We start from the raw sequence: 26,303 nt of genomic DNA, 5'->3' as shown, positions 1-26,303 counted from the left end.
TCATATGTATTTAATTAATGTATTTTTATAATGTGTAAAAATGATAATAACTCTTTCTTTTTTGAAACAGGGATTGCTTGGCATTTTGTACAGAACCAGTTTTTGCAAGTTTAGCCAATGTTCTTGGTAACTGGGAAAATCTACCCTCTTCAATATCTCCAGACATTAAGGATTATAAACTTTATGATGTAGAAACTAAGTATGGTTTGCTTCAGGTATGTAGTTTTATTTAATATGAGAAAAATTCTTTTCCTTTAAAAACCGTTTTCAGCTATTTCAGATTTATCTACTGTGTAAACTATCTAGTGTAATTTTGGCCCTTGACAATAATTTGAAAATTATTTCCATGACTTATAATTGTTCATGTTTTTATCGTTAATCTTAAGTTATATTTTATGTTCTCCCGCCTGCACAAACCAACCAACCAATCAACCAACCAGGGTCTCCGTGTTTTACCCTGATTGGCCTGGTACTTGCTGTATAAGCCAAACTAGCCTTGAGCCACAATCCCTTTGCTAAGTTATTTTAAATATATGAAACTGATAACATTGGTAACCTTTGAGAAGGATTACTTTATGGCTGTTGGATAAGTTCTTTTTAATTCTTTGAGTCATGTAAATTCATTTCATAAACAAAACTAGAAAAATGAAAATAAATGTATTTAGTAAGAATAAAATAGTTGTAAGGAAAATTTATACTTTTTCTTTCTCTGGTAAATCTTTAGCATTCCTAGTGAATGAAGTAGATTCACTAGGAAATTCTGAGTTCCTTTGAAAGAAAGATTATATTTAAATTTTAAAAACACTTTCTAATTTATCATTATTGTGTGTTGAGTCGTTAGGGCATGTGTGGGTAGATCAGAGGACCACAGTGGGATTGGGTTCTTCTATGCTGTGTGTGCCCGGGTGGAGCTCAGGTCATCAAGGTTGGCAGCAAATGCCTTGGCCTGATGAGCCTTCACATCAGCCTGGTGCACCTTTTTAAAATTTAAATTAGAAACAAGCTTCATTTACATGTCAGTCCCAGTTCCCTCACCCTCCCATCTTCCCCTGCCCCCCACTGGCCCCCATCCCATCCTCTATCTGTTCCCCAGGGGAGGGTGAGGCCTTCCATGGAGGATCTTCAAAGTCTGTCATATCATTTGGAGCAGGGTCTAGACCCTCCTCAGTGTGTCTAGGCTGAGAGAGTATCCCTCTGTGTGGAGTGGGCTGCCAAAGTCCATTTGTGTTCTAGGGATCAATACTGATCCACTACCTGAGGCCTTCCGTACCTCTTTGTTGCTTGTGCTTTTGATCTTACATCCGGGATGTGAGAACTAATGCCAGGAAATGTCTCCATTGTTCTCCCAAGAGTTCTGTAGTTTTTGGTCTTTAATACATTTGAGATGGTTGGTTTTGTTTTGTTTTGTTTCATTGTAGGGCCTTTCACATGTTTAATATATGCCCTACCATTGAGCTACATTCCTAGATTGAGTTTAATTTTTGTAAATGGCATAAAGGTCTGTCTTCATTCTTTCTTTTCCCAGCATCATTTATTAAGAAGTCTAACCACTGACCCCTCCCCCCACATGGTTTCCGTGTCATCATTAAAAAAATTATTTGATCATATACACAAGGCTACTTCTGTGTTTTTCAGTCTGTCTCATTGGTCTGTCTTTATGCCAGTACCGCCATCATCTTGATTGCTGTTGTTTTGTGGCAAGCAACTGCACTGTTTTCCCAAGCTATATATAAAATAGTCCCAATGATTAACAGATAGTTAAAATAAAAATGAAAAAGTAGAAGCTGGGGAGAAGGCTTAGGATCAGAGCACTTGCTATGCAAAGCATGAGGACCTAAGTTTGAATTCCTTACACTCATTTAAAAACTGGATGTGTGCATGCCTGGAATCCCAGCTCTGTGGGGTGGAGTAAGGAGGCTTGCTGACAGCCAGCCTAGCTTTGGGCTCAGTGAAAGACCCTGCTCCAAGGGGTGGGGCAGAGAATGAACCGACAGAGCAGCATAGTGATGTCACCTCTGAACCCATATATACACATGCCTGCATATATTCCCCCATGCACACGCTCACTCTCATAAGCACAAAAAATAACCCACATGTATATCTCTATATGTAGCCTGATGTGTGTTTTGAGTTAATGTGCTAAAAAACTGGCATCTTAGCTAAAGCGTATAGGACACCATCCCTGTATATAAATATAAAAATACTGTCAGTTTTCCAAATATACAAGAAGCAGGTAGCTTGTTTTCTTGTGAAGTTAAGGAAACTTCTAGGTTTGGAAAACTTTGTATTCTTTCAAGTTATATTTGGAAATAACTATTTCTGAAAGTGTAAAATTTTTACAGTTTATTAGCACGTTAACTATATTACTATAGCAGGAAGGTCTTGGAAGCCAAAACAATGTTTCAGAGTTTACTCTGAGAGAAAATAGGTTTCAACAGGAAAGTGCATGATCTGGGTTATGTTCTAATAATGCTGAAGTGGCTGCGTTAACAAACTGTGGACAAAAGGTAAGGGCGGAAGCCAAGAGACCTGATAGTTGTGACTGCTACTGTAACCCTGGTCAGAGACAGCAGTGATCCATGGTTGGGAAGGTGGTATACCTGGATCATATCCTAGGTATATTTAGAAGTGAAAATAAGATGATTTGTGTATGTATGTGCAAATACATATGTATTTGCAGGGTCTTAGTGTGTAATCTTGGTTGACCTGGAACTTGCTATGCAGACAAAGCTGGCCTTTAACTCAAAAGAGATTCACCTGCCTCTGCTTCCACAACTGGGGTTGTGGGTTGAAGGCATGTACCACCATGGCTGGTTGACTGGCCAAATTAAAGAAAAAGAAAAAAAAACCATGATAACTCAGAAGTTTTTGTTTTAGCAAATACAAAGGCAAGAGTGATTATTAACTAGTATGGAAAACATTATGGGAGAAATGAACCAAGGTCGGGTAGAAACTTGGTTTCGGATTGCTCTGAGACTCAGGTGCTTACAGGAGAATGGAGGGAGAGAAGTCTCAGGTGATGGAGTCTGGACTTGGAGCAGAGGCCCAGCTGCAGAGTGGGAGCAGACAGCAGCTGAGTGATGGAAACAGGGCTGCCTTAAGACAGAGCAGACCCCCACCCATATCTGGGATTCAGGAAAACAGACCATAGAGCAGTGACTAGTACCATTTGAAGAAAGTTGGGGACAGGATTCCTGGAAGCCAGAGAACATTCACTTGCTGGACCCACTTCTTCCTGTACAAACAGTCTCCTGTATAGGACTCCAGAGTCACCTTCACACAGACAGACATAACCATGCTACTATATTAAACATTTAAAAACTGAGCACAGTACTTGGTACTTACCACTTACTACTTACTACCCACACCAGTCTAAAAAAGGAACTTATTAATAGATAGCTGTACTTGGTTTGTTGCAAGATTTCCCTCACTAGTTTGTTTGCTAGCTGACTTGAAAAAACTTCCTAGCTGAACCAGCAGGTGTTGTGTTCTGTATAAAAAGTAATTTTTGGTCAAAAATACTTTTTTGTTTCTACTTCCAGGTTTCTGAAGGATTGTCATTTTTGCATAGCAGTGTGAAAATGGTTCATGGAAATGTTACTCCTGAAAATATAATTTTGAATAAAAGTGGAGCCTGGAAAATAATGGGCTTTGATTTTTGTGTGTCGTCAAGCAATCCTTCTGAACAAGAGGTAATAATGGTTTTCATTTTTGGATTGTTTCAAATCATGGAAATCTATGATCACATCTGCAGTGGTAGTCTGGTAAAGTGTGAGACTTGGAAATGTGTACTGAGATGTCTGCTGTAGAGAAAACTCCTGGTGTTGGTTGTTCCCAAGAGTATTCTCTAAATGATTAATTCTATAGATGTCTGGAACAAAACGTTGACTGAATTAAACAGAAATTTCTTCCTTAGAAACCCAAATATACAAACTGATGATGTGACTCTTAACACCATTGCCAACTGAGAGAATGTGGGTTTGTCCTTAGGGACCACAGGGGCAGTAATAGTGATTATGTGCTGACATAATGAGATTTTATTAATTTTAAAAATTGGTTGAATTTGTTGTTTGACGACTTCATACATGTATAAATTATGTTCTCTTTAGTCTCACTCTCTTTTATTTTGTAAGGTCTTCCATGCACTTGCTTATTTAATACCTACAGCAACTCAGTGTAGTGTGGGAACAGTAAGTTTAGGTAGGTGCCAAGTGTTCAGCTAGGATGTGAGCTTCATTTTCCTGCTCCCAAGCATTTGTTTCCCAGTGATTCAGGATACCAGCATTGATTCTTAGAAACACCACTTTAGGCCAGCCATGCTTTGTGTTGATTGGTTCCTTATGACATGGAATGGCCATAGGGCACCAATTACAGCTCAGGTATTCGTTGCATGCATTTTCTGGATTTGATGATTTGGGTGTTTTAGAGTTAAATGTGGTGGTAGCATTTTCACTTGCTTGGCTATATACAAAATGTTGCTGTTTCTTATAATTTTTTTTGAAACAGGGTCTGTATATAATCCTGATTGTCTTACAACTCATTGTGTAGATCAGGCTAGCCTGAACTTGAGATATCCACCTGCTCTGCCTCCTGAGTCCTGACTGGATCAGTGCAAATATAAAGATAGCTATAGCCTATAGTGGTTTGCTGTTACTTGACATTCTAACCTTGTCATCCTGTTTCTGTCTTCTTATAGCCTAAGTTTCTTTGTAAAGAGTGGGACCCAAACTTACCTTCATTGTGTCTTCCAAATCCTGAATACTTGGCTCCTGAATACATCCTCTCCGTGAGCTGTGAGACAGCCAGTGATATGTACTCTTTAGGCACTGTTATATATGCTGTGTTTAATAAAGGGAAACCTATATTTGAAGTCAACAAGCAAGATATTTACAAGAGTTTCAGTAGACAGTTGGATCAGGTATTTGCCTGTTGGAATTTGTTAAAATGTCTCCTTGGCTTCTATTCTAAAATGTAGACAGTAAATTCTTCTTAAAAATAAATAGCTTTATTAATTCTTTAAGAATTTCATATACATATGTATTTTTACCACATTTATCCTTTTCCTTTCCCTGAATCTTCCTTTTCCCGGATCTACCCCTTCTTCCCAACTGCCCATCCCAACTCATACTCCTTTTTAATAATCCATCAAGTTTAGTTTGTTCTGTAAAGAGAGTTCTGCTTATCCACTGGCATGTTCTAGACATGTCTTGGGCCACATCCTTAGGACAGAACTCCCTTTGCCAGCAGACAGCAGCTATCAATAGCTCCTCAGCAAGGGGTGAGGTCTTAGGAGTCCTCCCATGTGCTGGAATGTTGACAGACTTGATCTTGTGGATTTTTTGGTAGGCAGTCACAACTGCAGAAATTTCCTAATAGAAATGAATACTTCATTTCAAGTTTGTGTAAAACCAGTTCAGTAAAGCTAACTTCTATAAAGATTATTAAAAGGTAGTTATTACAACTTTAATCACGGCATATACTAGAGTATCTAAAATACTGCCCATCTTACTTTAGAAATGGAAATATTTTCAAGTATTAAAGATGTTGTAATTATGTCGGAAGAATAGTTGGTATTTGTACAGTTGCCAGATTCACTGTGTGGAAAGGGTTTATAGCCTTTGTGAATGTTTAATACTCATACATATTTTTGCTCTTTTGAATAGCTGAGTCGTTTACGATCTAGTTCACTTACAAGTATACCTGAGGAAGTTCGTGAACATGTCAAACTGTTGCTGAATGTAACTCCAACTGTAAGGCCCGATGCAGACCAAATGACAAAAGTGAGTACATCTAGGTTTATTGGAACAAAAACTGAAAAAGAAAAAAGGCAAAAGAGAAGAAACTTATAATGCATAATTTTGTTCTTAGATGCTGTCTGTGTTCTTGAATGTATTAAAACTTCAGCATTTAACATTAAATACCTAAACAATTGATGTACATATTTGTGAAGAAAATTAAGGTTTCAAATTACCAGAGATCCTGATAGTCACAGTTAGGGAGGTAGGCATTTTGGATGCTCAGGAAAGTAAAGTGTTGGGGGCTGGAGAGATGGATCAGAGGTCAAGAGCACTGACTGCTTTTCAAGAGGTCCTGAGTTCAATTCCCAGTAAACACATGGTGGCTCACAGCCACCTGTAATGAGATCTGGTGACGTCTTCTGGCCTGCAGGCATACATACAGTCAGAACACTATCCATAATTAATAAATAAATAAATAAATAAATAAATAAATAAATCTTAATAAAAAAGAAGTATTGTCTTTAGCTTGGTAGGTAGCTAGTGCTCATCATGCTTCCAAAGCATTTTATCCTTAAACATTTTATTTCTGTATTTTTAATGGTGTATTTGTGTGTGTCCATTGGAAGATACATGTGTATGAATGCAAAAGTAGCCTGGTGTTTATGCTGGGAATTTAGCTCGTGTCCTTGGGAAGGGAATACATGCTTTTAGTTGATGAACCGGTTCCAGTTCCAACTTTGAAGCTGCTTGAAAGTTTGAGGATTTTATACATAATATCACTGCCCAGCTGGGTCACAGGCACTGAAGATTTGAAAATTTGAGTATGCCCAGCTGGTGATTTGAATTTGAAAAGTTAATTTCTTATTTGAAGTTTTCTAATTAGATTATTTAATATAGAGCTATGAATGTTACCAAATGTTTTTGAATATTTTAAATATGAGCAATTTTAACTGAATTTCTATGAAAATAACTGCTTTCCATACTGTTAGATTCCCTTCTTTGATGATGTTGGTGCAGTCACACTTCAGTATTTTGATACCTTATTCCAAAGAGATAATCTTCAGAAATCACAGTTCTTCAAAGGATTGCCAAAGGTTCTACCAAAGCTGCCTAAGGTTTGTTATCAGTTTTTTTTTTTTTTTTTAATGTGGTCAAGAGATTTTTATTTAATTTTACTTTGACTTACTATAAACTGCTCTTCCAAAGATATAAAACAAATTTACCTTAGGTACATAGATGACAGTAACATACTGAAAACTAAAGCCAAAACTTAGTTATGGTGCAAAATTAAATAGGATTTAAAATATTAGGATGCTGCGTGTGTTAAGGCTACCTGTGCTGGACATTATGTGTCCAAAAGGATGTCTGAGAACAGCCGTGGTGGAGCTCACTGCCTCACCAGCAGTTAAGAGATGCATTGGTATTGGTGCAAACCTTCATAGTTCCTTTACTTTTTCTCTGACTTGCTAAAACAATGAATTCAGAATAGTGTTAAAGACAGTAATGAGGCCGGGTCTGGAAGCACATGCCTTTATCTGTACTCCCAGCATCTGGGAGGCAGGGCAGTGGGTCTCTGAGTTCTAACATAGCCAGACTACATAGTGAGACCCCTTCTTAAGAACAAAAACAAGAATAGTCAATGAGTGCTAAAGAAACTACTATTTGTAAAACTATTGATTCCTGACTCTAAAGTCATTTCCAAAGCTTCAGCAATCACAGTCAGTGTTTGTCTACCACTTTCCTTAGGTGGTCTGGAGAGTGAATAGAAAACAGAAGTGGTGTCATTCCTTCCAAGGCCATTCCACTCAACAAAGACATGGTTGCCATTTATGAATTACCAGTTAGAAAGTCCGGATAATACTTTATCCTGATAGGATAGGTGGTAGAAACCGTAAGTAATGACAGGATTAAGAGGAGAAACGCTATCAGTGAACATTAGTTAGAGTTTTGCTAATGGTAGAATGATCATGTATCTTGTTTTACTTGGGACATTCTGAGCCTGTCCTATTTGTCTTGATGTAGCTGGCAACACAGTCTTACTTTTCTCTGAAAACCATTTCCATTTCACCCATGAACTTTATGGTCACTTTAACGTTCTGAAATACTTTTGTTTTGATTAATTTTTCATTTTTCCTTTCAGCGTGTCATCGTGCAGAGAATTTTGCCTTGTTTGACTTCAGAATTTGTAAACCCAGATATGGTACCTTTTGTTCTGCCTAATGTTTTACTGATTGCCGAGGAATGCACCAAAGAAGAGTATGTTAAATTAATTCTGCCTGAACTTGGTCCTGTGTTTAAGCAGCAGGAGCCAATCCAGGTATGTTGTGATAACACCTGAATGTTTTTACAGTTACAATGATAACTACTCCCACTAAAAACAATTGAACTTTGTAAAATAGATTAAGTTGCTGGGTAGTGGTGGCACATGCCTTTAATCTCAGCACTGAGGAGGTAGAGGTAAGTGGATTTCTGTGAGTTTGAGGTCTGTTCTACAGAGTGAGTTCCAGGACAGCCAAAGGTACACAAAGAACTCCTGTGTCAACAAAACAAAACAAAGCAAAAATTGAGTAAGTAGGGGCTCAAGAAATGGGTTAGCACATGAGCACTGGCAGTCTCTTGGAGGACCTGGGCTCAGTTTCCAGCACCCACATGGTAGTTCACACCATCTGTAACTGCTGTCCTAGTGGATCGAAGTCTGCACTCCAGCAACCAGGCACAATAATTTTAAATGTTTGAAAAAACTTGAGGTAAGTATATTAGGTTTTTTTCTTCATTTCACAGAAAGCTACTTTGTATACATTTGAAGCATTGACAAAGTTATGATTAAACTTAGCAAATGAATGTGGCTTTCCATAAATCAGTGACTTAGAAAATAAATTGCAATCAAATTTTGTTTGTGTTTCATTATTCCTAATTGAAAGATAGCAGTTTGGAAAAATAATACTGTTATTTCTAGTTCCAGATATTTTTATTTGGTTTGCTTTTCTAGCAGTTAATTTGCAGAGATTTGTGTCAGTTGTTTCTCTTCATTTTTTTCTCTAATAAACTTTCATTAGAAGAGTGTAATGCCTTATGGGAATAAAATATATATATATAATCTCTATGTGTGTGAAATGCAAATTCTTTGTGTAATGTGCATATGTAAGTGAAATAAAATATATAGTTTTTTTAGAGTTTGTATTTGTCAGAAACAAGGTTGTCTTGCATTTAAGAACAGTGGGTCCGTTCCTGGATTTGAGTGTGGGTCTGTCTCCTTTCCAGACCTATGTACTAGTCATTACCTTCTGAAAACTTGCAAGCCTCTCTTCTTTTTTTTTCTTTATCTGAATTCTCTCTCCCTCACTTCCTCCACTGACCCCCTATCTCATCCCCTTTGTGCTCCCCAGGGAGATTGAGACCTTCCATGAGGGATCTTCAAAGTTTGTCATAGCATTTGGAGCAGGCCTAGCGGTGCTCCCCCCCTCCTCCCGTATCTAGGCTGAGATCGTATCCCTCTATGTGGAGTGGGCTACCAAAGTCCATTCATATACTAGGAATGAATACTGATCTAATACCATAGACTGCCCAGGCCTTTTAACTGACATCCATGTTCAGAGGGTTTGGATCAGTCCTATGCTGGTTTCCCAGCTATCAGTCTGGAGTCCCATGAGCCCCCCCTTGTTCAGGTCAGGTGTTTCTGTGGGTTTCCCAGCCTGGTCTTGACCCCTTTTGTTCTTCACTCCTCCCTCTCTGCAACTGGATTCCAGGAGTTTGCCTCAGTGTTTAGCTGTGTGTCTCTGCTTCTGCTTCTATCAACTACTGGATGAAGGCTCTAGGGTGGCATATAAGGTAGTCATCCATCTCATTATCCGGGAAGGGGATTTAAAGTAGCCTCTCCACTATTGCTTAGAATCTTAGTTGGGGTCGTCCTTGTAGATGTCTGAACATTTCCCTATTGCTTGATTTCTCTTTAAACTTGTAATGGCTCCCTTTGTCATGTTATCTCTTTTCTTGCTCTCCTCTATTCTTCCCCCATCTCAGTCTTCCTGCTCCCTCATGTCCTCCTCTCCCCTCCTCTTCTCCCCTTCTTTCTCCTAGCTCCCTCTCCCCTCTCCCCTATTCCCAATTAGCTCAGGAGATCTTGTCACTTTCCCCTTCAGTTGAGGGGCATCTAGGTTGCTTCCAGGTTCTGTCTATTACATATGGCATTGCTATGAACATCATTGAACAGATGTTCTTGTTGTATGAATGTGCTTCTTTTAGATATATGCCTAAGAGTGGAATTGCTGGATCTTGTGGTAGACTGATTCCTCTTTTCCTGAGAAATCTCCACACTGGTTTCCAAAGTGGCTGTATGAGTTTGCACTCCCATCACCAGTGGAGGAATGATCCCTTTTCTCACACCTCTGCAACATAAACTGTATTAGTGCTTTTGATTTTAGCCATTCTGACAGGAGCAAGATGGTATCTCAGGGTTGTTTTGATTTGCATTTTCCTGATGGCTAAGGATGTTGAGCACTTTCATATGTGTCTTTCAGCCATTGTAGATTCCTCTATTGAGAATTCTATTCGGTGTTCTGTAAGTTTTCTTATACTTTCATTGGCATATCTTTCTTTAGGTTGGGAAAGTTTTCTTTTATGATTTTGTTGAATATGTTTTCTGCTCCTTCGAGGTGGGTTTCTTCACCCTCTTCTATACCTATTATTCTTAGGTTAGATCTTTTCACAGTGTCCCATATTTCCTGGATATTTTGTGTTAGGGATCTTTTGGACTTAACATTTTTTTTTGGTTGGTGAGTCTATTTCTTGTAGTGTATCTTTAGCACCTGAGATTCTCTCTTCCATCTCTTGTATTCTGTTGGTTATGCTTGCATCTGTAGTTCCTCATCATTTGCCCAGCTTTTCTATTTCCCCCATTCCATCAGACTGTGTGTGGTTTTTTGTTTTCTTTTTTTTGTTTTTTTTTTTTCCTATTGTTTCTATTTCAGCTTTCAAGGCTTGCAGTGTTTGAATTGTTTCCTTCATTTGGTTGTTTATTCTTGGCTTTCATTGTGTTCTTTAAGAGGTTTGTTTGTTTTGCAATATTTGGTTTGTCTTTTTTCAATTTCTTTTCTCTTTTCCTCTTTGAGGGTCTCTGTCATCTTCATAAAGTTGTTTTTACGATAGTTCTCTTATTTTTTAGGGTCGTTCTCAGCTACTCACAATCTGGTATAGTAATGGCTTTGTGATTCTTTGTAGTTCTTCCCTTGACAATGCAGCTTTTATTTTATAATTTTTAAAAATGAGCACATAAGTGTTAAATATCATGATGTCATCTTTAAACACCATGGATTTAGTTATTCTCTTCCTCATCCATCCCCTTGCTATTGCTAGTACCTACTCTCCTCTTTTTGAGACAGTGTTGCACCATGTAGCTCTGACTCGCTTGGCACTCACTATGTACCCCAGGCTAACCTCAAAGTCACAAAGGTTTGCTTGGCTTCCACTTCTGTGTCCTGAGTTTAGGGATTTAAGGCCTGTGCCACCAGCCTGCTGCCAATTCTCTTGGCTCTTTCCCCAGTTTCTGTTCCTTAAAGAGGTCATTAGAAGGCAGTCTGTGGGGGTGTTCCTACTAACCAGGGAAGGGTCTCAGGACAGAGCCATATGATTTAAAGCAGGGCTTCCTGGCAGATGTCACAGTGTCCAGAGGAAAAGTTGGTGACATCAAATTACGTAGATTGTTCATGAGTCATAAAATCCAAGACATATGATTTCAGTTCCCATTTGACCGTGTTCTTTTTATGATGGTAAATTTTGATTGTTGGCCGGATACTATGCCGAATCTCCTGAGGAGAGACTTTCACTGTGTCATTGTCTAGATCAGGTTATTCTGTGGCATGCTTGTGAGGGCTTCTTTTAAGAACATGAGGTGAGGTGGGAAGACCTGCCCTGATGTGGGCAACAAGAACATTTCATGGTCTGTGTCCTGTGCTCTGTGCTGAGTGAAAAGGAGAGAGCTGAGCACTGGCAATTCATGTGTACTCTGTGTGTGTGTGTGTGTGTGTGTGTGTGTGTGTGTGTGTGTAAGCCCTGCTGCCTCGACTTTCCTGCACATTGGACTGGGGATTGTGATCCAAATAAACCCTTTATTCTCTAAGTTGCTTTTGTCACAGTATTTATCACAGCCTCAGGAAACGAAACTAAGGTAACTCTATTCTTTTTCCTCTGTTTTCAGTTAATAAGCCCTCTTTAAAATTTTTAATTGAGCATTGGCAAAACTTAGTATTCTGAGGCTTGGAGAGGAGGCTCAGCAGCTGAGAACAGCTGTTCTTTAGAGGACCTGGGTTTGATTCCCAGCACTAACAAGACAACCCACAGTCATCATTGACTCTATTACCGCTTTCTGGCCTCCCTGTAGACACAGCCATATTTGCAGGCAAAATAGTCACACACATACAAAATCTCACCTAAGTATTTTGGTTTGTTTATTACAATTTATGTATGTAAAGACAGCTAGGAAAAACTATTAGGAACAATAAAAATGTTTATTCCTAGAATTTGTCCTTACAAAACTTATGTCTGTACTTTCATAGAAACTGAATGACATTTCTCCTTTTGAGACAATCTAACTTTGACTCTCTTTGTCTCTTATTTTTGAAACCCAGTAGTTTTCTGGATAGTAGGGACTTGTAGTGGAGTCATGTGTTACTGTAGACATGTTGGAGATTAGTCTTTAAAAGAGTAAGGTGGAAACATTTGTTAAGTGCTACACGTATAAAAATGTAAGAGACTTGATGCGTATATTTTTGTTTTCCATGCCTTCAGGCTAGCAACATGGTGAGTGTCAAAATACACAAATTATTCTTCAGAAAACACTATATTTTGGCAAATATTGAATTTCTTGATAATTGTAGATTTTTAATACTTCTTCCCTTTCCTCACACAGATTTTGTTAATTTTCCTACAAAAAATGGATTTGCTCCTAACCAAAACCCCTCCTGATGAGATAAAGAACAGTGTGCTACCCATGGTCTACAGAGCCTTGGAGGCTCCTTCCATTCAGATCCAGGTACAGTGTCTGGCTTGTTTTTCCTTCATGATGGTCTTAAGGTAGGAGAAAGAAAGTCAGGCGTATTTCACAATTAAATCTTTACATTGTATGTACACTCAATAGTTAATGTATTTATCTTATTACCGTGTTGGTTCACTGTTACACTATATATTGACTTCTAACTAAAGAGTTGGAGTGGGCTAGAGGTTAGGAGTAGGTGTTGTTTGTTTGTTTGGAAATTATTGTGTAGCTTAGGCTGAAATTGTTCCCTGAGCTCCAAGTGCTCCTGCCTCCTAAGTGCTAGGATTCATGATGTATCCCAACCCACCACACCTGGTAGGTATTGCTTTATAGAGAACACAAGTTAGATTCCCAGCACCTGTGTCCAGCTGCTCACAATGGCTTATAACTCAAGCTCCCAGAAATCCAATACTTTATTCTCGACTCCCTTGGCACCTGCATTCACAAAGGCACAAAGTCACCTCCAGGCACACATACATGGAATTTAAAAAACAAAAAAAAAGGGGAAGCTAGATTCCAGCATGGTATCATAATACTTGTAATCCTAGCACTTGGGGTGTCGAGGCAGGAAGACCAAGAATTCAAGGCTTGCCTGGGGCATGATACCCTGTCTCAAAAACACTATGGCTAGGATTGTGGGTTTGTACTGCCTTACATACATCTGCTCTACTGTGTATTTCAAGTCACATTTTTGAGGCATTTAAGTTTATTTAAATAAACTTTTAAGTTTATTTAAGAGAGTGAGGTTGAATTTTTTTCCGTTGTAATCATGGCACAAGTGGAAGGTGTACTCATTTCTACTTTTCAATTCTCCTGAGTTACTGCCCTGTACAAATAAGGATGTGGGCCTGTAATCCCAGTACATAGGTTAAAGTAGGAGGGTTGCAGACTGAAGCCAGCCTGGCCTACATAAAGTCCATGCCTCAGGGGAAAATAGTACAGAACTAGTTGTAATTATAGCTTCTCGGAACACTAACACAGGACCTGTGTAGCCACTCCATTTTTCAGATGATCATAACTATGATTTTTCATGTTCAAAAAAAAGTGTTGTAAGGACCAAATAACACAAAGCATATGAAAGTTTTATTTTATACTGTAACAAGTTAGCTGAGTGTGTCAGAGGAAGGTGGACTGCTTTTCCTTGAGACTGACCAGATTTATTTTTTCAATAGGAGCTCTGTCTAAATATCATCCCAACTTTTGCAAATCTTATAGACTATCCATCCATGAAAAATGCTTTGATTCCAAGAATTAAAAATGCCTGTTTACAAACATCTTCCCTTGCTGTAAGTAGTTACACATTCATGTTTGTCTTTCTGTGCTCAATCATTTTCCCATTGAGTAGTAACTAGCTTATGGTTTATTTATGGAGTTTGTCTTAGTTTTAGGTAACCTATATAGAGTATTATGAATTTTTTCATGTAACTTTTTTTTACATGTATTTGCTGTGTGTGTGTGTGTGTGTGTGTGTGTGTGTGTGTGTGTGTGTGTGTGTGTGTGTGTGTGAGAGAGATCATATGTGTGTGCATATGTTTGAGAGCCGTAGTGAGTGTGTGGAAGTCAGGACTGTTTGTGGGAGTTGGTTCTCTTCTTGCACTGTGTGGTTCCAGGGGTGAAACTCACATATTCAGTTTGGCAGCTCTTTTACCTGCTGAACCCTCTTTTATATTTCCTAGAACTTAATATATTTGCCTTTTATAAGTTTGATCATTTTATCCATCATCTGTGTCTTGTGGTGTCTGTATTAGAAAAATACTCATTAGTATCCTAATAGACTCACAGACAAAAGCAGTGTGACACAATTGTACTTTCCAGACATCTTATCCATTTCAGTTGGTGTTCCTTGGCAGAAGAGCTCTGATATGTAAGCTAGAAAGAGTACTGAAGTGGTTGAGAAAAGTCGTTTCTGAAGTGCAAGCATGGCGAAATGGGTTTATTCTGATTTTGTCACTAATTGCTTATGGCCTTGATCATGTGCTACAACCTGTAGGAAACAGATTTTTTTTTTTTTAAATTCCATGCTTCAAGGCATGATGATGATAATGATGATGATGATGATGATGAATACAGTCTTTTGCCTGCATGCCAGCAGAGGGCACCAGATCTCATTCAAGGTGGTTGTGAGCCACCATGTGGTTGCTGGGAATTGAACTCAGGACCTCTGGAAGAACAGTCAGTGCTCTGAACCGCTGAGCCATCTCTCCAGCCCCGGAAACCCTGATTTTATATTGACAAAATAGATGGCAAAATTTCAGTTTTTAAAATGCCATTCTGGAAACCCTATGCTTTCTTTATACCATTATAAGTTTATGTTAACAGAAATCTTGTCAAAGTATTCTTCAGTTATGTATAGTGTGCAGGAGTGTGTGAATGCAGGGGCTGTAGACACTGGGGGATCTAGACTAGTGCCACTGTTGCCCTGGTCCTTCAAGACAGGATGCTTATGAGGATGTACAGTGAATATGGCTTAAAATAGCAATTCTGGGGTGGATTTGCATTTTATGTCTCACTTTTAAAAATGCATTTTAGGTGGAGCTTTATGTGCTTTTTGCTTCCCTTTGTATGGCACATAGGAAATCTGTAGTGTATTTATGAACTCTCTCTCTAGGGTCTGGCATCTTTAATAGGAAATGCCTAAACCATCAATCATTGTTTAAAATTGCCTGAAAATGAAGAAAAACAGTACATAGCTAGGAATAGTGTTTCAAGAGGTATTATTGAAATATATCTAATATTTAGTACATCATAAAGGAAAATAAAATTGAACCAGCATTTCTGTTTTATGTCTAGTAGATGCATTAGTTCTTTAGCATAATAAACGGACTCTGAAAACATGTTAAGCCTTCAGATGGTATTTACATTATTCTGTGCTTAAGTTTCAGAAAATACTGGAGCAAATTGAAAATTTTGTTTATTCATGTACAACTATTAATCCATGGAATTATTTTCTGCTTAGCGTTTTAAGACTAGAGTTTTATTGATAGGGTTTCATTAATATTATGAACATGACTTACAGATACCCTTGTTTTGGGGGGAGATTGGGAGAGGGATGACTTGGTACTAAATCCTGAATCCATGGTCTGGCATATGCTAGAAAAGTACTCCTCCTACTCACCTGTATTCCCAGCCCTTCCCCCTCTCTTTTCCATGTGTGTGTTGTTTCTAAAGTAGCCTAGGCCAAAGGTAGCATTGACCTTGCTTTATTGGCTGCCTTTGAATTCGAATCTTCTGCTTTTACCTCCTGAGTCCTGGGGTGATAGGTGTGCATCAGGGTTCCAAGCCCCAGCCCACTTCTTTTTACCTTAGGACAGGGTCCTTCTGAATTGCCCAGGCTGGCCTTGAGCTTGAGATCTTCCTACTCCCATGTCCTGAATAACAGGATCAGAGTTCTTTGCCAGCAGCCCTGGTCTAAGGAAATCCCAGTTAAAGGGGCCAGGAAGATGGCTCGGCGGGTAAAAGTGCATGCTGCAAACCTGACCACCTGAGTTTGATTCCCATAACCTACTGACTAAAGAAGAGAACCAACTCTGGCAAGTTATCTTTCGACTTGACATGCATGTTGTGGCATGCACACAACCACCCACATAAATCATTCAATAAATGGAACCAATTACAGCTAACTGAGGGTATGATGTACATCAAAAGGTGAATGAATATAAAAATTTTTAAAGAGCTTACAAATGTTGAACATTCGTGAGTATATTAAAGATGTATTCAGAAATGTGAAATTTTATGTAAGGCAGATGTGGATAATCTCCTAGGAGATTGGGAATATCTAGGGTGGGATGGCCATAGATTAATATGGACAATTTCAGTTAAAATATTTAATTTTAAGAATGAGTTGAACCTCCCTTAAAGTAACTAAATCTATGTGAGATTGGCTGCTTGGTGGAATATATCCCCTTTATAGTTACATTTTGCTTATAAACAAATAAAAGCCCTCACAGTCCTGCAGGACTGGGATTGTCACTCACTGACAACTTGGGTGATAGGTGCAAGGCTCTGGCTCTTGTTCCCTGGCACCATAGAAATGAATGAGTGGACGAGTGACCATTACAAGGTTGAACCTCTTTCTTGTCTTTATCTATAGTATCTCAGTTGGAGCATCTGGAGTTCTTTCCGTAACATGCCAGGAAATTAGTAAATAAGGGAATTTCTTTTTCCTTTTTTTTTTTTTTTTTTGTTTATTTGTTTTGTTTTTCAAGGCAAGGCTTTTTTGTGTAGCCTCCGTTGTCCTCACTCTGTAGACCAGTCTGACAGTGAACTTGGAGATCTGCCTGCCTCTGCCTCCCAAGTGCTTTGAGTTAAAGGAGTGTGCCACCACCACCTGTCAAATATCTTATGTTAATGAATCCATGTTCATAATCTATTTAAATAAGCCTATTTTTATTGTGATTTTTTTTTTTTTTACCATGTGCCTGTTTGGAAGACTAAATTTATACTGAATTATTTTGTTTTACATGAGAAAACTTTACATGACAAGTTTACATGCAATTTATCTCTTTTAACAGGTTCGTGTGAATTCATTAGTCTGCTTAGGAAAGATTTTGGAGTACTTGGATAAGTGGTTTGTACTTGATGATATCCTACCCTTCTTACAACAAATTCCCTCCAAGGAGCCTGCAGTCCTCATGGGAATTTTAGGTAGCTGAAAACTTAATGTCATTTGGTATCATCTTAATCTTATATAATAGTTTTCTATTAAAATGTCCATTCTATAAAACTGTTGTGCTCTGTCTGTCTGTCTGTCTGTCTGTCTGTCTGTCTGTCTGTCTGTCTGTCTGTCTGACTTATGGAGCTGTAGAATCATTAGATAAACACCACAATATAACTTTGTTCTATTTTAGCAAAAGAAGTGGACTCTTGACATTTATAAACTAAATGGCTGGGGCTATATCAGAGCACTTGACTCACAGGCGCATTCTGAATTTTAGTCCCATGTTTGGGGAAGTGGGGAGAATATCATTTCTGTTGATGTGATAGTGTGTAATTTTCTTCCATAAAGTAGTGTCAAGTACTAAGCTGCTACTCTGAATTTTAGTATTAGGAGAAATAAAAGTGGAGACTATTCTTCACTGTACCTGTATTTAAACATCTTGAAATAGAGTCTGAGATAGATGATTTCAGGGCAAGGGGTTATTCTGCAACCCAATTGCTGCATTATCATAACCAAGGCTTTAGTTTTGTGTTGCCATTAAATGTGCTCTTAAACCACAAAAGCACAGGATAAATATGCCCTGGCGTTTATACATCTGAACTAAGTGCAACTGAGTCACTGTGGTCCACAACGAAGAGAGCATCCTTATTTTAAGAAGAGGAAATCTGTGCCATACCCATTACCAGAGGCCTTCTGTAGATAATGTTAATGGTTTCTATGAACTGTAGGTGCCAATTTCTAAAGTTTATTACTCTGTTTTTCTCAGGTATTTATAAATGTACTTTTACTCACAAGAAACTGGGAATCACCAAAGAGCAGCTGGCTGGAAAAGTACTGCCTCATCTCATTCCCCTGAGTATTGAAAACAATCTTAATCTCAATCAGGTGGGATTATTATATGTGTATTCAATTTTTTTTTCTTTTTTTGCCACTTGCATTATGTGCTTTTATCATATAATAAGTATAGGAGGTCAAAACAAGTATAACATGCCACAGAGGTTTTTTTTTTTTTTTTTTAAGACAGAGTTTTTCTGTGGCTTTGGAGGCTGTCCTGGAACTAGCTCTTGTAGACCAGGCTGGTCTGGAACTCTCAGAGATCCACCTGCCTCTCCCTCCCAAGTGCTGGGATTAAAGGTGTGCGCCACTAACGCCTGGCTAACATGCCACAGAGTTAATGAAGGTTTTGGGTAGGAGGATAGACATTAAAGGCTTTCCTGGAGGAGGTAAATGTGCAGGATGCTAGAAGATGTTGAGGTTGTCTCCACCTGAAATTTGAGGCCATTTGTTGATATGAACAGAATTGCATTGCTACATTTAAAAATCACCATAAACAAATGCTTTAGTGTTTTTAAGCAGTGCATACTCACTAATCTTACATTTTCTGTGGGCCCGCCCCACCAGGGCTTCGCTTAGTTGAATTTGTTACTCAATTTCTTATCCTGCTATAATCAAGAACTTGGGTCTCATTTGAAAGTCCATCTGGGGACTCATCTGCTTAGTTTTCTTGAATAGTTGTTGGAGGATTTGACCCCTTTTGGGCTGTTGGGCTGAAAAGGTTTTAGTCTTAGTTGTATGTTAACTAGATGCTGCTGTCACTTCTGTACATGTGGCTCTTTTCCAAATAGCAGCCTGAAGCCACAGTGTCTTGTTAATGTACTAAAGGAAGTGATAGCCTGTTACTTTTGTCATATTCTGCTGTTTAGTAGAAGGAAGTCTTGCTCTTTCCCATGCTCATCAATAGGTGACATAAATAGTAGGAAGAAGGGATAATTAGGAACCATTTGTAGAGCATGTCTGCTACAGAGAAGGAACAATTCAGTAATGGGACTGAAGTACGGTGATAATGGATAGACTTGAATATCTATCTGCTTTAGGTATTGAACTGTGAAGATGTGGTAAATGTTTGAGCAAAGCATAAATGTGTATAGAAAATTCATTACAGAATTATGTCTCTGCATGCCCCTTTTGCTGTAGTTTTACAATAGTTTGCTGTAGGCATGCTTGCATTGAGATCTTGGCAAATTAGTTTCCTTAAGACTGGGCATTCTTCTTATTCTTCATTATATATAGCCCAGTTGTAATGCAGTTCCAGAAAGAGGAACCAAATCAAAAGAAAACAGTAGAAACCTGGTGTCTAATGAAACATGTAAACGACTGAGGAAAGTTACTGTTTAATTGAGGGTCATAGGCAGGGAAGACTTAGAATTGGGATGGAAAAGTTAATAACAGCCATGAAGAACTGGGGGAGAGGAAGGGTGGGGCATTGGGGAAAGAAGTCTTAGCAGGCAGACTTTTGAAGGTGAAGAAATGTGTAGTTGATTAGACCCAACACTGCACCTGAAGTAGTAAGGAAAGCATTTGAGCTTTGCTCCTAGATGTAATGCTTTCTGTTTATCTTGGGTATCAAGTCAGGGTTGACAAATGGGTGATACTGAATATGAAGAAGAATAGTATACTATGCCCAGAACAGTTCTCATATTTTTGTCATTTTCATTGTCTGATTGAGGATGTTTTAAAACACTTCTAGAGGGCTGGAGAGATAGCATGTGTTGCTTTTGCAGAGGACCCGCGTTTGGTTCTTTGTACCCACATGGTTGTTCATAACCATCAGATCCAGAGGATCTGATGCTCTCTTTTGACCTCTGTGAACACCAGGCATGCACATGGTACACAAACATGTGTGCGGCTAAAACATTCATACACATAAAATCAAATAGAATAAAATTTAAAGTCCCAGAAGTTAAAGATTTGCCAGCCATCATGTCTCCTCTGTACAAAGACTAAACGCTTGCTTTGGTATTGTGAGTTCAAATGGACTGCCCTTGTAACTTTGGTGTTGTGAGTCCTGTTGCACTAGCAGAGTGGAGGCTGTTAGGATCACTTTACTGAGCTGTCCTGCTTGGTCCCATCCTCACAGTATCTATCTCTTACCATGCCAGTTCAGTTCTTTCATTGCCGTCATAAAGGAGATGCTGAGCAGACTGGAGTCGGAACACAGGACTAAGCTGGAGCAGCTTCACATGATGCAGGAGCAGCAGAGGTGAGCAGCATCTGTACACGTGCACACACCATCCACTGGGATCCAGGACAGCTCATGATTGATTTTCCAGAAGAATGAATAGGAAGATTGATGGATTTTTCATTTGCTAATACATGAGGCATTTTAAAATTTTCCAACAGATTAGTAATTTGAAATTGATTAAAATGGGATGTTGTTGAAAATAGAGTGCAAATATGGAATATGATATGATCTTAGTGCTTTATCTACATGAGGAAGACTTTGTTTCTGAGAATATCTGTCGTCAGCATCAGCCATTGGCATTGTCAGCTCTGGTTGTCGAACATTGACAACAAGGATTTAGGTATTTTTGAAATCTGAGAACCCCTAATGTCAGGATTTCTTCCTGTCTCCTCTAGCCCCAGGAGTATATAAGCATGTAGTACTACAGCATTTACCTGTTTATTTTAGAGGAATTTTCAGAATTACTACAGAAAATACTGGCATTCTAAAGACAAAGATGGAAGTTGTTCATTGGAACTGCTATTTTCTTCAAGTCAAAGGTTTACTATGTCATTTGCTCAAGTGTAAACACATGAGTTCAGGTTCCCCCAAGAAGCATCTGAAAATCAGCAAAATTGTATGAATCATGAGCAAGGTCCCCAAATCAAAACTCTTTAGCTTCTGTCCCAGTGTAAGGGAAAAACTTGAGGAGTGAATATTCATACTGTAATAGATAAAACAGCCCTTGTGTCTTTCCTTTGTGTGTTGCAGATGTATCTGAGGTTTGATCCATTAAAGCTGTAAAATTAATGTTTGAAATGTGTTTTAGGTGGAAACAATTTATTTTTGTTGCTGGGCATTGAATGTAGAGCCTTACACATCCTAAACATGAACTTTGCCATGAAGTTATACCTTCAGCCTTAAACAAAATTGTAATATTTAGTATTTATATTGGATGGGCAAAGCAGTCCTTTCATTTTTGCTTTTCCTGGCTAAATCCTTCCTCATACATTCTATACATCTGGTCATATCACAGTGACTACAGTATTTCTTGTTATGTTCTAAACTTAATCATTAGCTCGTACCACATCTTGTCTCTCAGTTACATAATAAAATCCTCGGCAGTAATAACTGGCATCTCTTGATTCCTGAAATACTGGTATATTCACTAGTAAGTCTTTTAAAGTTTTTAATTCTTACATTTTTAAAAATAAGTCTTAATTTTGGTTTTTATGAGTCATGCATGCATGACACGTGGATTTCAGGGACAACGTGTAGGACTTAGTTTCCCCTTCACTATGTGGGTCCCAAGGAATTGAGCTCCGTGTGTCAGGCTTGGCACATACAAGTGCTTTGACCTGCTGAGCCATCTTCCTGGTCTAAATATTTTCTCCAAGGTTTTTTTTTTATATATATATCTATTATATGTATGTATGTGTGCGGATGTCCTTGTAGTCTAGAATTTCTCTGAAACTGGAGTTACTAGTGTGTGGGAGTCATCTGATGTGGGTACTGGCAAGTGAACAGCAGGCCATCTGGAACAGCAGCAAATGCTCTTACTGATTGAGGCATCTCTCCAGCCTCCTGGCCCAAGTCCTAAATGTTGAATTAAAAACAACACCAAAAAAACCGAAAAAAACAAAAACCGATACACAGGTATTTTCAAATTATCTACTTACTTATTTGTTTATTTATTTTGAGAGAGAGAGAGAGAGAGAGAGAGAGAGAGAGAGAGAGAGAAAGAAATGTGAGTACATGAGCATAGAGGACAGCTGATGACCGAGTCTCTGTCCCACCTGATCTTGCACCCATTCAGTCCCACTTTATATTAAGTACAAAGTCTGGCAGATGGCTCAGACTTCTTATTGGCTAGCTCTCTCTTAATTATTAACCCATTTCCATTCATCTGTGTATCTCCATGTAGTTTGGCTTACTGGAGAATGCTCATCATCCTATCATCCAGGTAGTTGCATGGTGTCTGCCTGGCTACTTACTCACTTCCTTTTTCTTCCCAGCATTCTCCTAGTCTGGTAGCCCCGATATATTGCCTGCCTGGCTACTGGACAGTCAGCGTTGTATTAAGCCAACAAGAGAAATGTGTATTCACAGCATACAGAAGGACATTGCCCCATCATCTCCTCTTTTCTGTGTAAATAAAAAAAGAAAGGCTTTAACTTCAACATAGTAAAATTATATGTAATAAAACAGTTATCAAGGAATTATAGTTAACAATATTTAGTCCATTTGCATTTGACAAAGTTTGAAGAAAATATCCTATGTTTGTGAGTCTAAATTTTATATGTAACTTCTCTTTTATCATGACTAAGGAAAACTGTATTCATAACTATATGTCTTCAACTCCATCAAATACCACAGAAGGATAATATATAAACTTTAGAAATGACATCTTGCTCCCTGGACAGTCACCCAAAATTCTTTTGTAATGTGGGGCATCCCTCTTCAGCCTGTAGGCCCAGTGTCTGGCAGCTTTTCTGTGAAGCAGGAATCTTGAAGGACCCTCCTGTCTCTTGGCAAGTTCAGCAGTCACTTTTCTTTGTAACCTGCTTATTCAGTTTGGACAGCATGCTGTCAAGCAGTCCAGGCAAGAGCAGTTTCTTGTCCAAATAAATGGACATTCCTGCCATATTGAAGGCAAACTCCATAATGAGTTTCTTTTGTGTCCGTCTTCCTCTCTGAAGTAATTGGTGTTGTCAGGAACAGTTGTGTCTCATTGAATCCATATTCTGTAGGTCTTTGAAAAGTTTTGAAGACTATCTAATCATTTGAAATATATCTGTTATATCTAGAAAATCTAACATAACTAAGTTTTGACTATTATAGGTAACTATAATCTGTATTTAATTATACCTTAAATTTTGTTTACTTTTATTTATTTAAATTAGAAACAAGCTTCTTTTACATGTCAATCTCAGTTCACTCGCCCTCCCCTCTTCCCCTACCCCCCACCAATCCCCCTATCCCAACCCCTTTCTGCTCCCCAGGGAAGGTGAGGCTTTCCATGGGGGAATCTTCAAAGTCTGCCATATCATATGGACAGGGCCTAGACCCTCCCCAGTATCCCTCTATGAGGAGAGGGCTCCCAAAGTTTCATTTGTATACTAATGATAAATACTGATCCACTACTAGTGGCCCCATAGATTGTCCAGACTTCCAAACTGACTTCCTTTAGGGGGTCTGGAACAGTCCTATTCTGGTTTCCCAGGTATCAGTCTGGGGACATGAGCAACACCTTTTTCAGGTCAGCTGTTTCTGTGGGTTTCTCCAGTCTGGTCTTGACCCCTTTGCTCATCACTTCTCCCTCTCTGCAACTGGATTCCAGAGTTCAGCTCAGTGTTTAGCTGTGGGTGTCTGCATCTGCTTCCATCAGCTACTGGATGAAGGCTCTAGGGTGGCATATAATGCCGTCATCAATCTCATTATCAGAGAAGGGCATTTAAGGTAGCCTCTCCACTATTGCTTAGATTGTTAGTTGGTGTCAACCTTGTAGATCTCTGGACATTTCCCTAGTGCCATAATTCTCTTTAAACCTATAATGGTTCCCTCTATGATGGTATCTCTTTTGTTGCTCTCCTCTATGCTTCCCATGACTAGATATTCCCATTCCCTCATGTCCTTCTCCTCTTCCCTTCTCTTTCTTCGACTCCCTCTCCCATCCCCCCATGATCCCAATTAGTTTAAGAGATCTTGTCCCTTTCCCCTTCTCTGGGGACCATGTGTATGTTTCTCTTAGGGTTTTCCTTGTTTCCTAGCCTCTCTGGAATTGTGGATTGTAGGCTGTTTCTTCTTTGCTCTAGATCTAAAATCCAGATATGAGTGAGTACATACCATTTTCGTCTTTTTGTGACTGGGTTACCTCACTCAGGATGGTTTCCTCTAGTTCATCCATTTGCCTGCGAATTTCAAGATTCCATTGTTTTTTTCGGCTGAGTAGTATTTCATTGTGTAAATGTACCACATTTTCTCCATCCATTCCTGAGTTGAGGAGCATCTAGGTTGCTTCCAGGTTCTGGCTATTACAAATAATGCTGCTATGAACATAGTTGAACAGACGTCCTTGTTGTATGAATGTACTTCTTTTGGTTATATGCCAAAGAGTGGAATTGTTGGATCTTTAGTTAGACTGGCTCCCATTTTCCAGAGGAGACATCATACTGATTTCCAAAGCGGCTATGTGAGCTGGCACTCCCACCAGCAACGGAGAAGTGTTTCCCTTTCTCCAGCATAAGCTGTCATTGGTGTTGATTGTAGCCATTCTGACAGGTGTGAGGTGGTATCTCAGAGTTGTTTTGATTTGCATTTCCCTGATGGCTAAGGATGTTGAACACTTCCCTATGTGTCTTTCAGCCATTTTAGATTCTTCTATTGAGAATTGTCTATTTAGTTCTGTACCCCACTTTTTAATTGAATGAGTTGGTGTTTTGGAAACTAGCTTCTTGAGTTCTTTGTATATTTTGGAAGTCAGCCCTCTGTCAGATGTTGGGTTGGTGAAGATCTTTTTCCCATTCTGTGGGCTGCTATTTGTCTTGTTGACTGTGTTCTTTGCCTTATAAAAGCCTCTCAGTTTCAGGAGGTCCCATTTATTAATTGATTTCAGTGTCTGTGTCATTGGTGTTATGTTCAGGAAGCTGTCTACTGTACCAATTTGTTCAAGGGTACCATCTATCTTCTCTTCTAATAGGTTCAGTGTGGCTGGATTTATGTTGAGGTCTTTGATCCATTTGGACTTAAGTTTTGTGCATGGCGATAGACATGGATCTATCTGCAGTCTTCTACATGCTAGCATACAGTTATTCCAGTACCATTTGTTGAGGATGCTTTCTGTTTTCCATTGTGTAATTTTAGTTTCTTTGTCAAAAATCAAGTATGTGTGTGGGTTAATATCAGGGTTTTCAGTTCGATTCCATTGGTCCACTTGTCTATATTTGTGCCAATACTAAGCTGTTTTCAGGACTATAGCTCTATAGTAGAGTTTGAAGTCAGGGATGGTGATGCCTCCAAAAGTTCCCTTATTTGTACAGGGTTGTTTGGCTATCTTTGGTCTTTTGTTTTTCCATATGAAGTTGAGAATTGTTCTTTCAAGTTCTGTCAAGAATTGTGCTGGGATTTTGATAGGGATAGCGTTGAATCTGTAGATTGCTTTTGGTAGGATTGCCATTTTTACTATGTTAATTCTACCTATCCAAGAGCATGGGAGATCTTTCCATTTTCTGGTATCTTCTTTAATTTCTTTCTTTAAAGTCTCAAAGTTCTTATTGTACAGGTCTTTCACTTTTTTGGTTAGTGTTTCCCCCAGATATTTTATGTTGCTTGTGGATATTGTGAAAGGTGATGCTTCCATGATTTCTTTCTCATTGGGTTTATCATCTGTATACAGTAGCGCTACAGATTTTTTTGTGTTAATTTTGTATCCTGCTACCTTGCTGAAGGTGTTTATCAGCTGTAGGAGTTCCCTGGTAGAGTTTTTCAGGTCACTATGTAGACTAGCATATAATCTGCATACAGTGAAAGCTTGACTTCTTCCTTTCCAATTTGTATCCCCTTGATCTTATTTTGTTGTCTTATTGCTCTAGCTAGAACTTCAAGGACAGTATTGAAGAGATATGGAGAGAGTGGACAGCCTTTTCTTGTCCCTGATTTTAAAGGAATCTCTTTGAATTTCTGTCCATTTAGTTTGGTGTTGGCTGTTGGCTTGTTGTATATTGGTTGTATTATGTTAAGGTATGTTTCTGTTATTCCTGATCTCTCCAAGACCTTTATCATGAAGGGATGTTGAATTTTGTCAAAGACTTTTTCAGCATCTAATGAGACGATCATGTGGTTTTTCTTTCTCGGTCTGTTTATATGGTGGGTTATATT

General features: G+C 38.7%; 1 protein-coding gene across 4 annotated transcripts in view; it reads left to right on the top strand.

Annotated features, from left to right (window-relative positions):
- Positions 1 to 26,303, top strand: part of LOC103160199 (SCY1-like protein 2) — a 59,444-nt gene that overhangs the window by 20,366 nt on the left and 12,775 nt on the right. For all 4 annotated transcript variants that reach the window (XM_035450807.1, XM_027392595.2, XM_027392593.2 and 1 more), the window contains exons 4-14: positions 71 to 215; positions 3,543 to 3,692; positions 4,697 to 4,918; positions 5,664 to 5,780; positions 6,728 to 6,853; positions 7,879 to 8,055; positions 12,643 to 12,765; positions 13,941 to 14,054; positions 17,280 to 17,412; positions 18,192 to 18,310; positions 20,365 to 20,465. In XM_035450807.1, coding sequence (XP_035306698.1) covers positions 71 to 215; positions 3,543 to 3,692; positions 4,697 to 4,918; positions 5,664 to 5,780; positions 6,728 to 6,853; positions 7,879 to 8,055; positions 12,643 to 12,765; positions 13,941 to 14,054; positions 17,280 to 17,412; positions 18,192 to 18,310; positions 20,365 to 20,465 — 1,527 coding nt within the window. The remainder of the gene's footprint in view (positions 1 to 70; positions 216 to 3,542; positions 3,693 to 4,696; positions 4,919 to 5,663; positions 5,781 to 6,727; positions 6,854 to 7,878; positions 8,056 to 12,642; positions 12,766 to 13,940; positions 14,055 to 17,279; positions 17,413 to 18,191; positions 18,311 to 20,364; positions 20,466 to 26,303) is intronic.

This window comes from Cricetulus griseus (genome assembly GCF_003668045.3).
Source record: "Cricetulus griseus strain 17A/GY chromosome 1 unlocalized genomic scaffold, alternate assembly CriGri-PICRH-1.0 chr1_0, whole genome shotgun sequence".
Lineage (NCBI taxonomy): Eukaryota > Metazoa > Chordata > Mammalia > Rodentia > Cricetidae > Cricetulus > Cricetulus griseus.
Note: the sequence above shows the minus strand (reverse complement) of the source record. Positions and strands in the feature narration are given on the sequence as shown.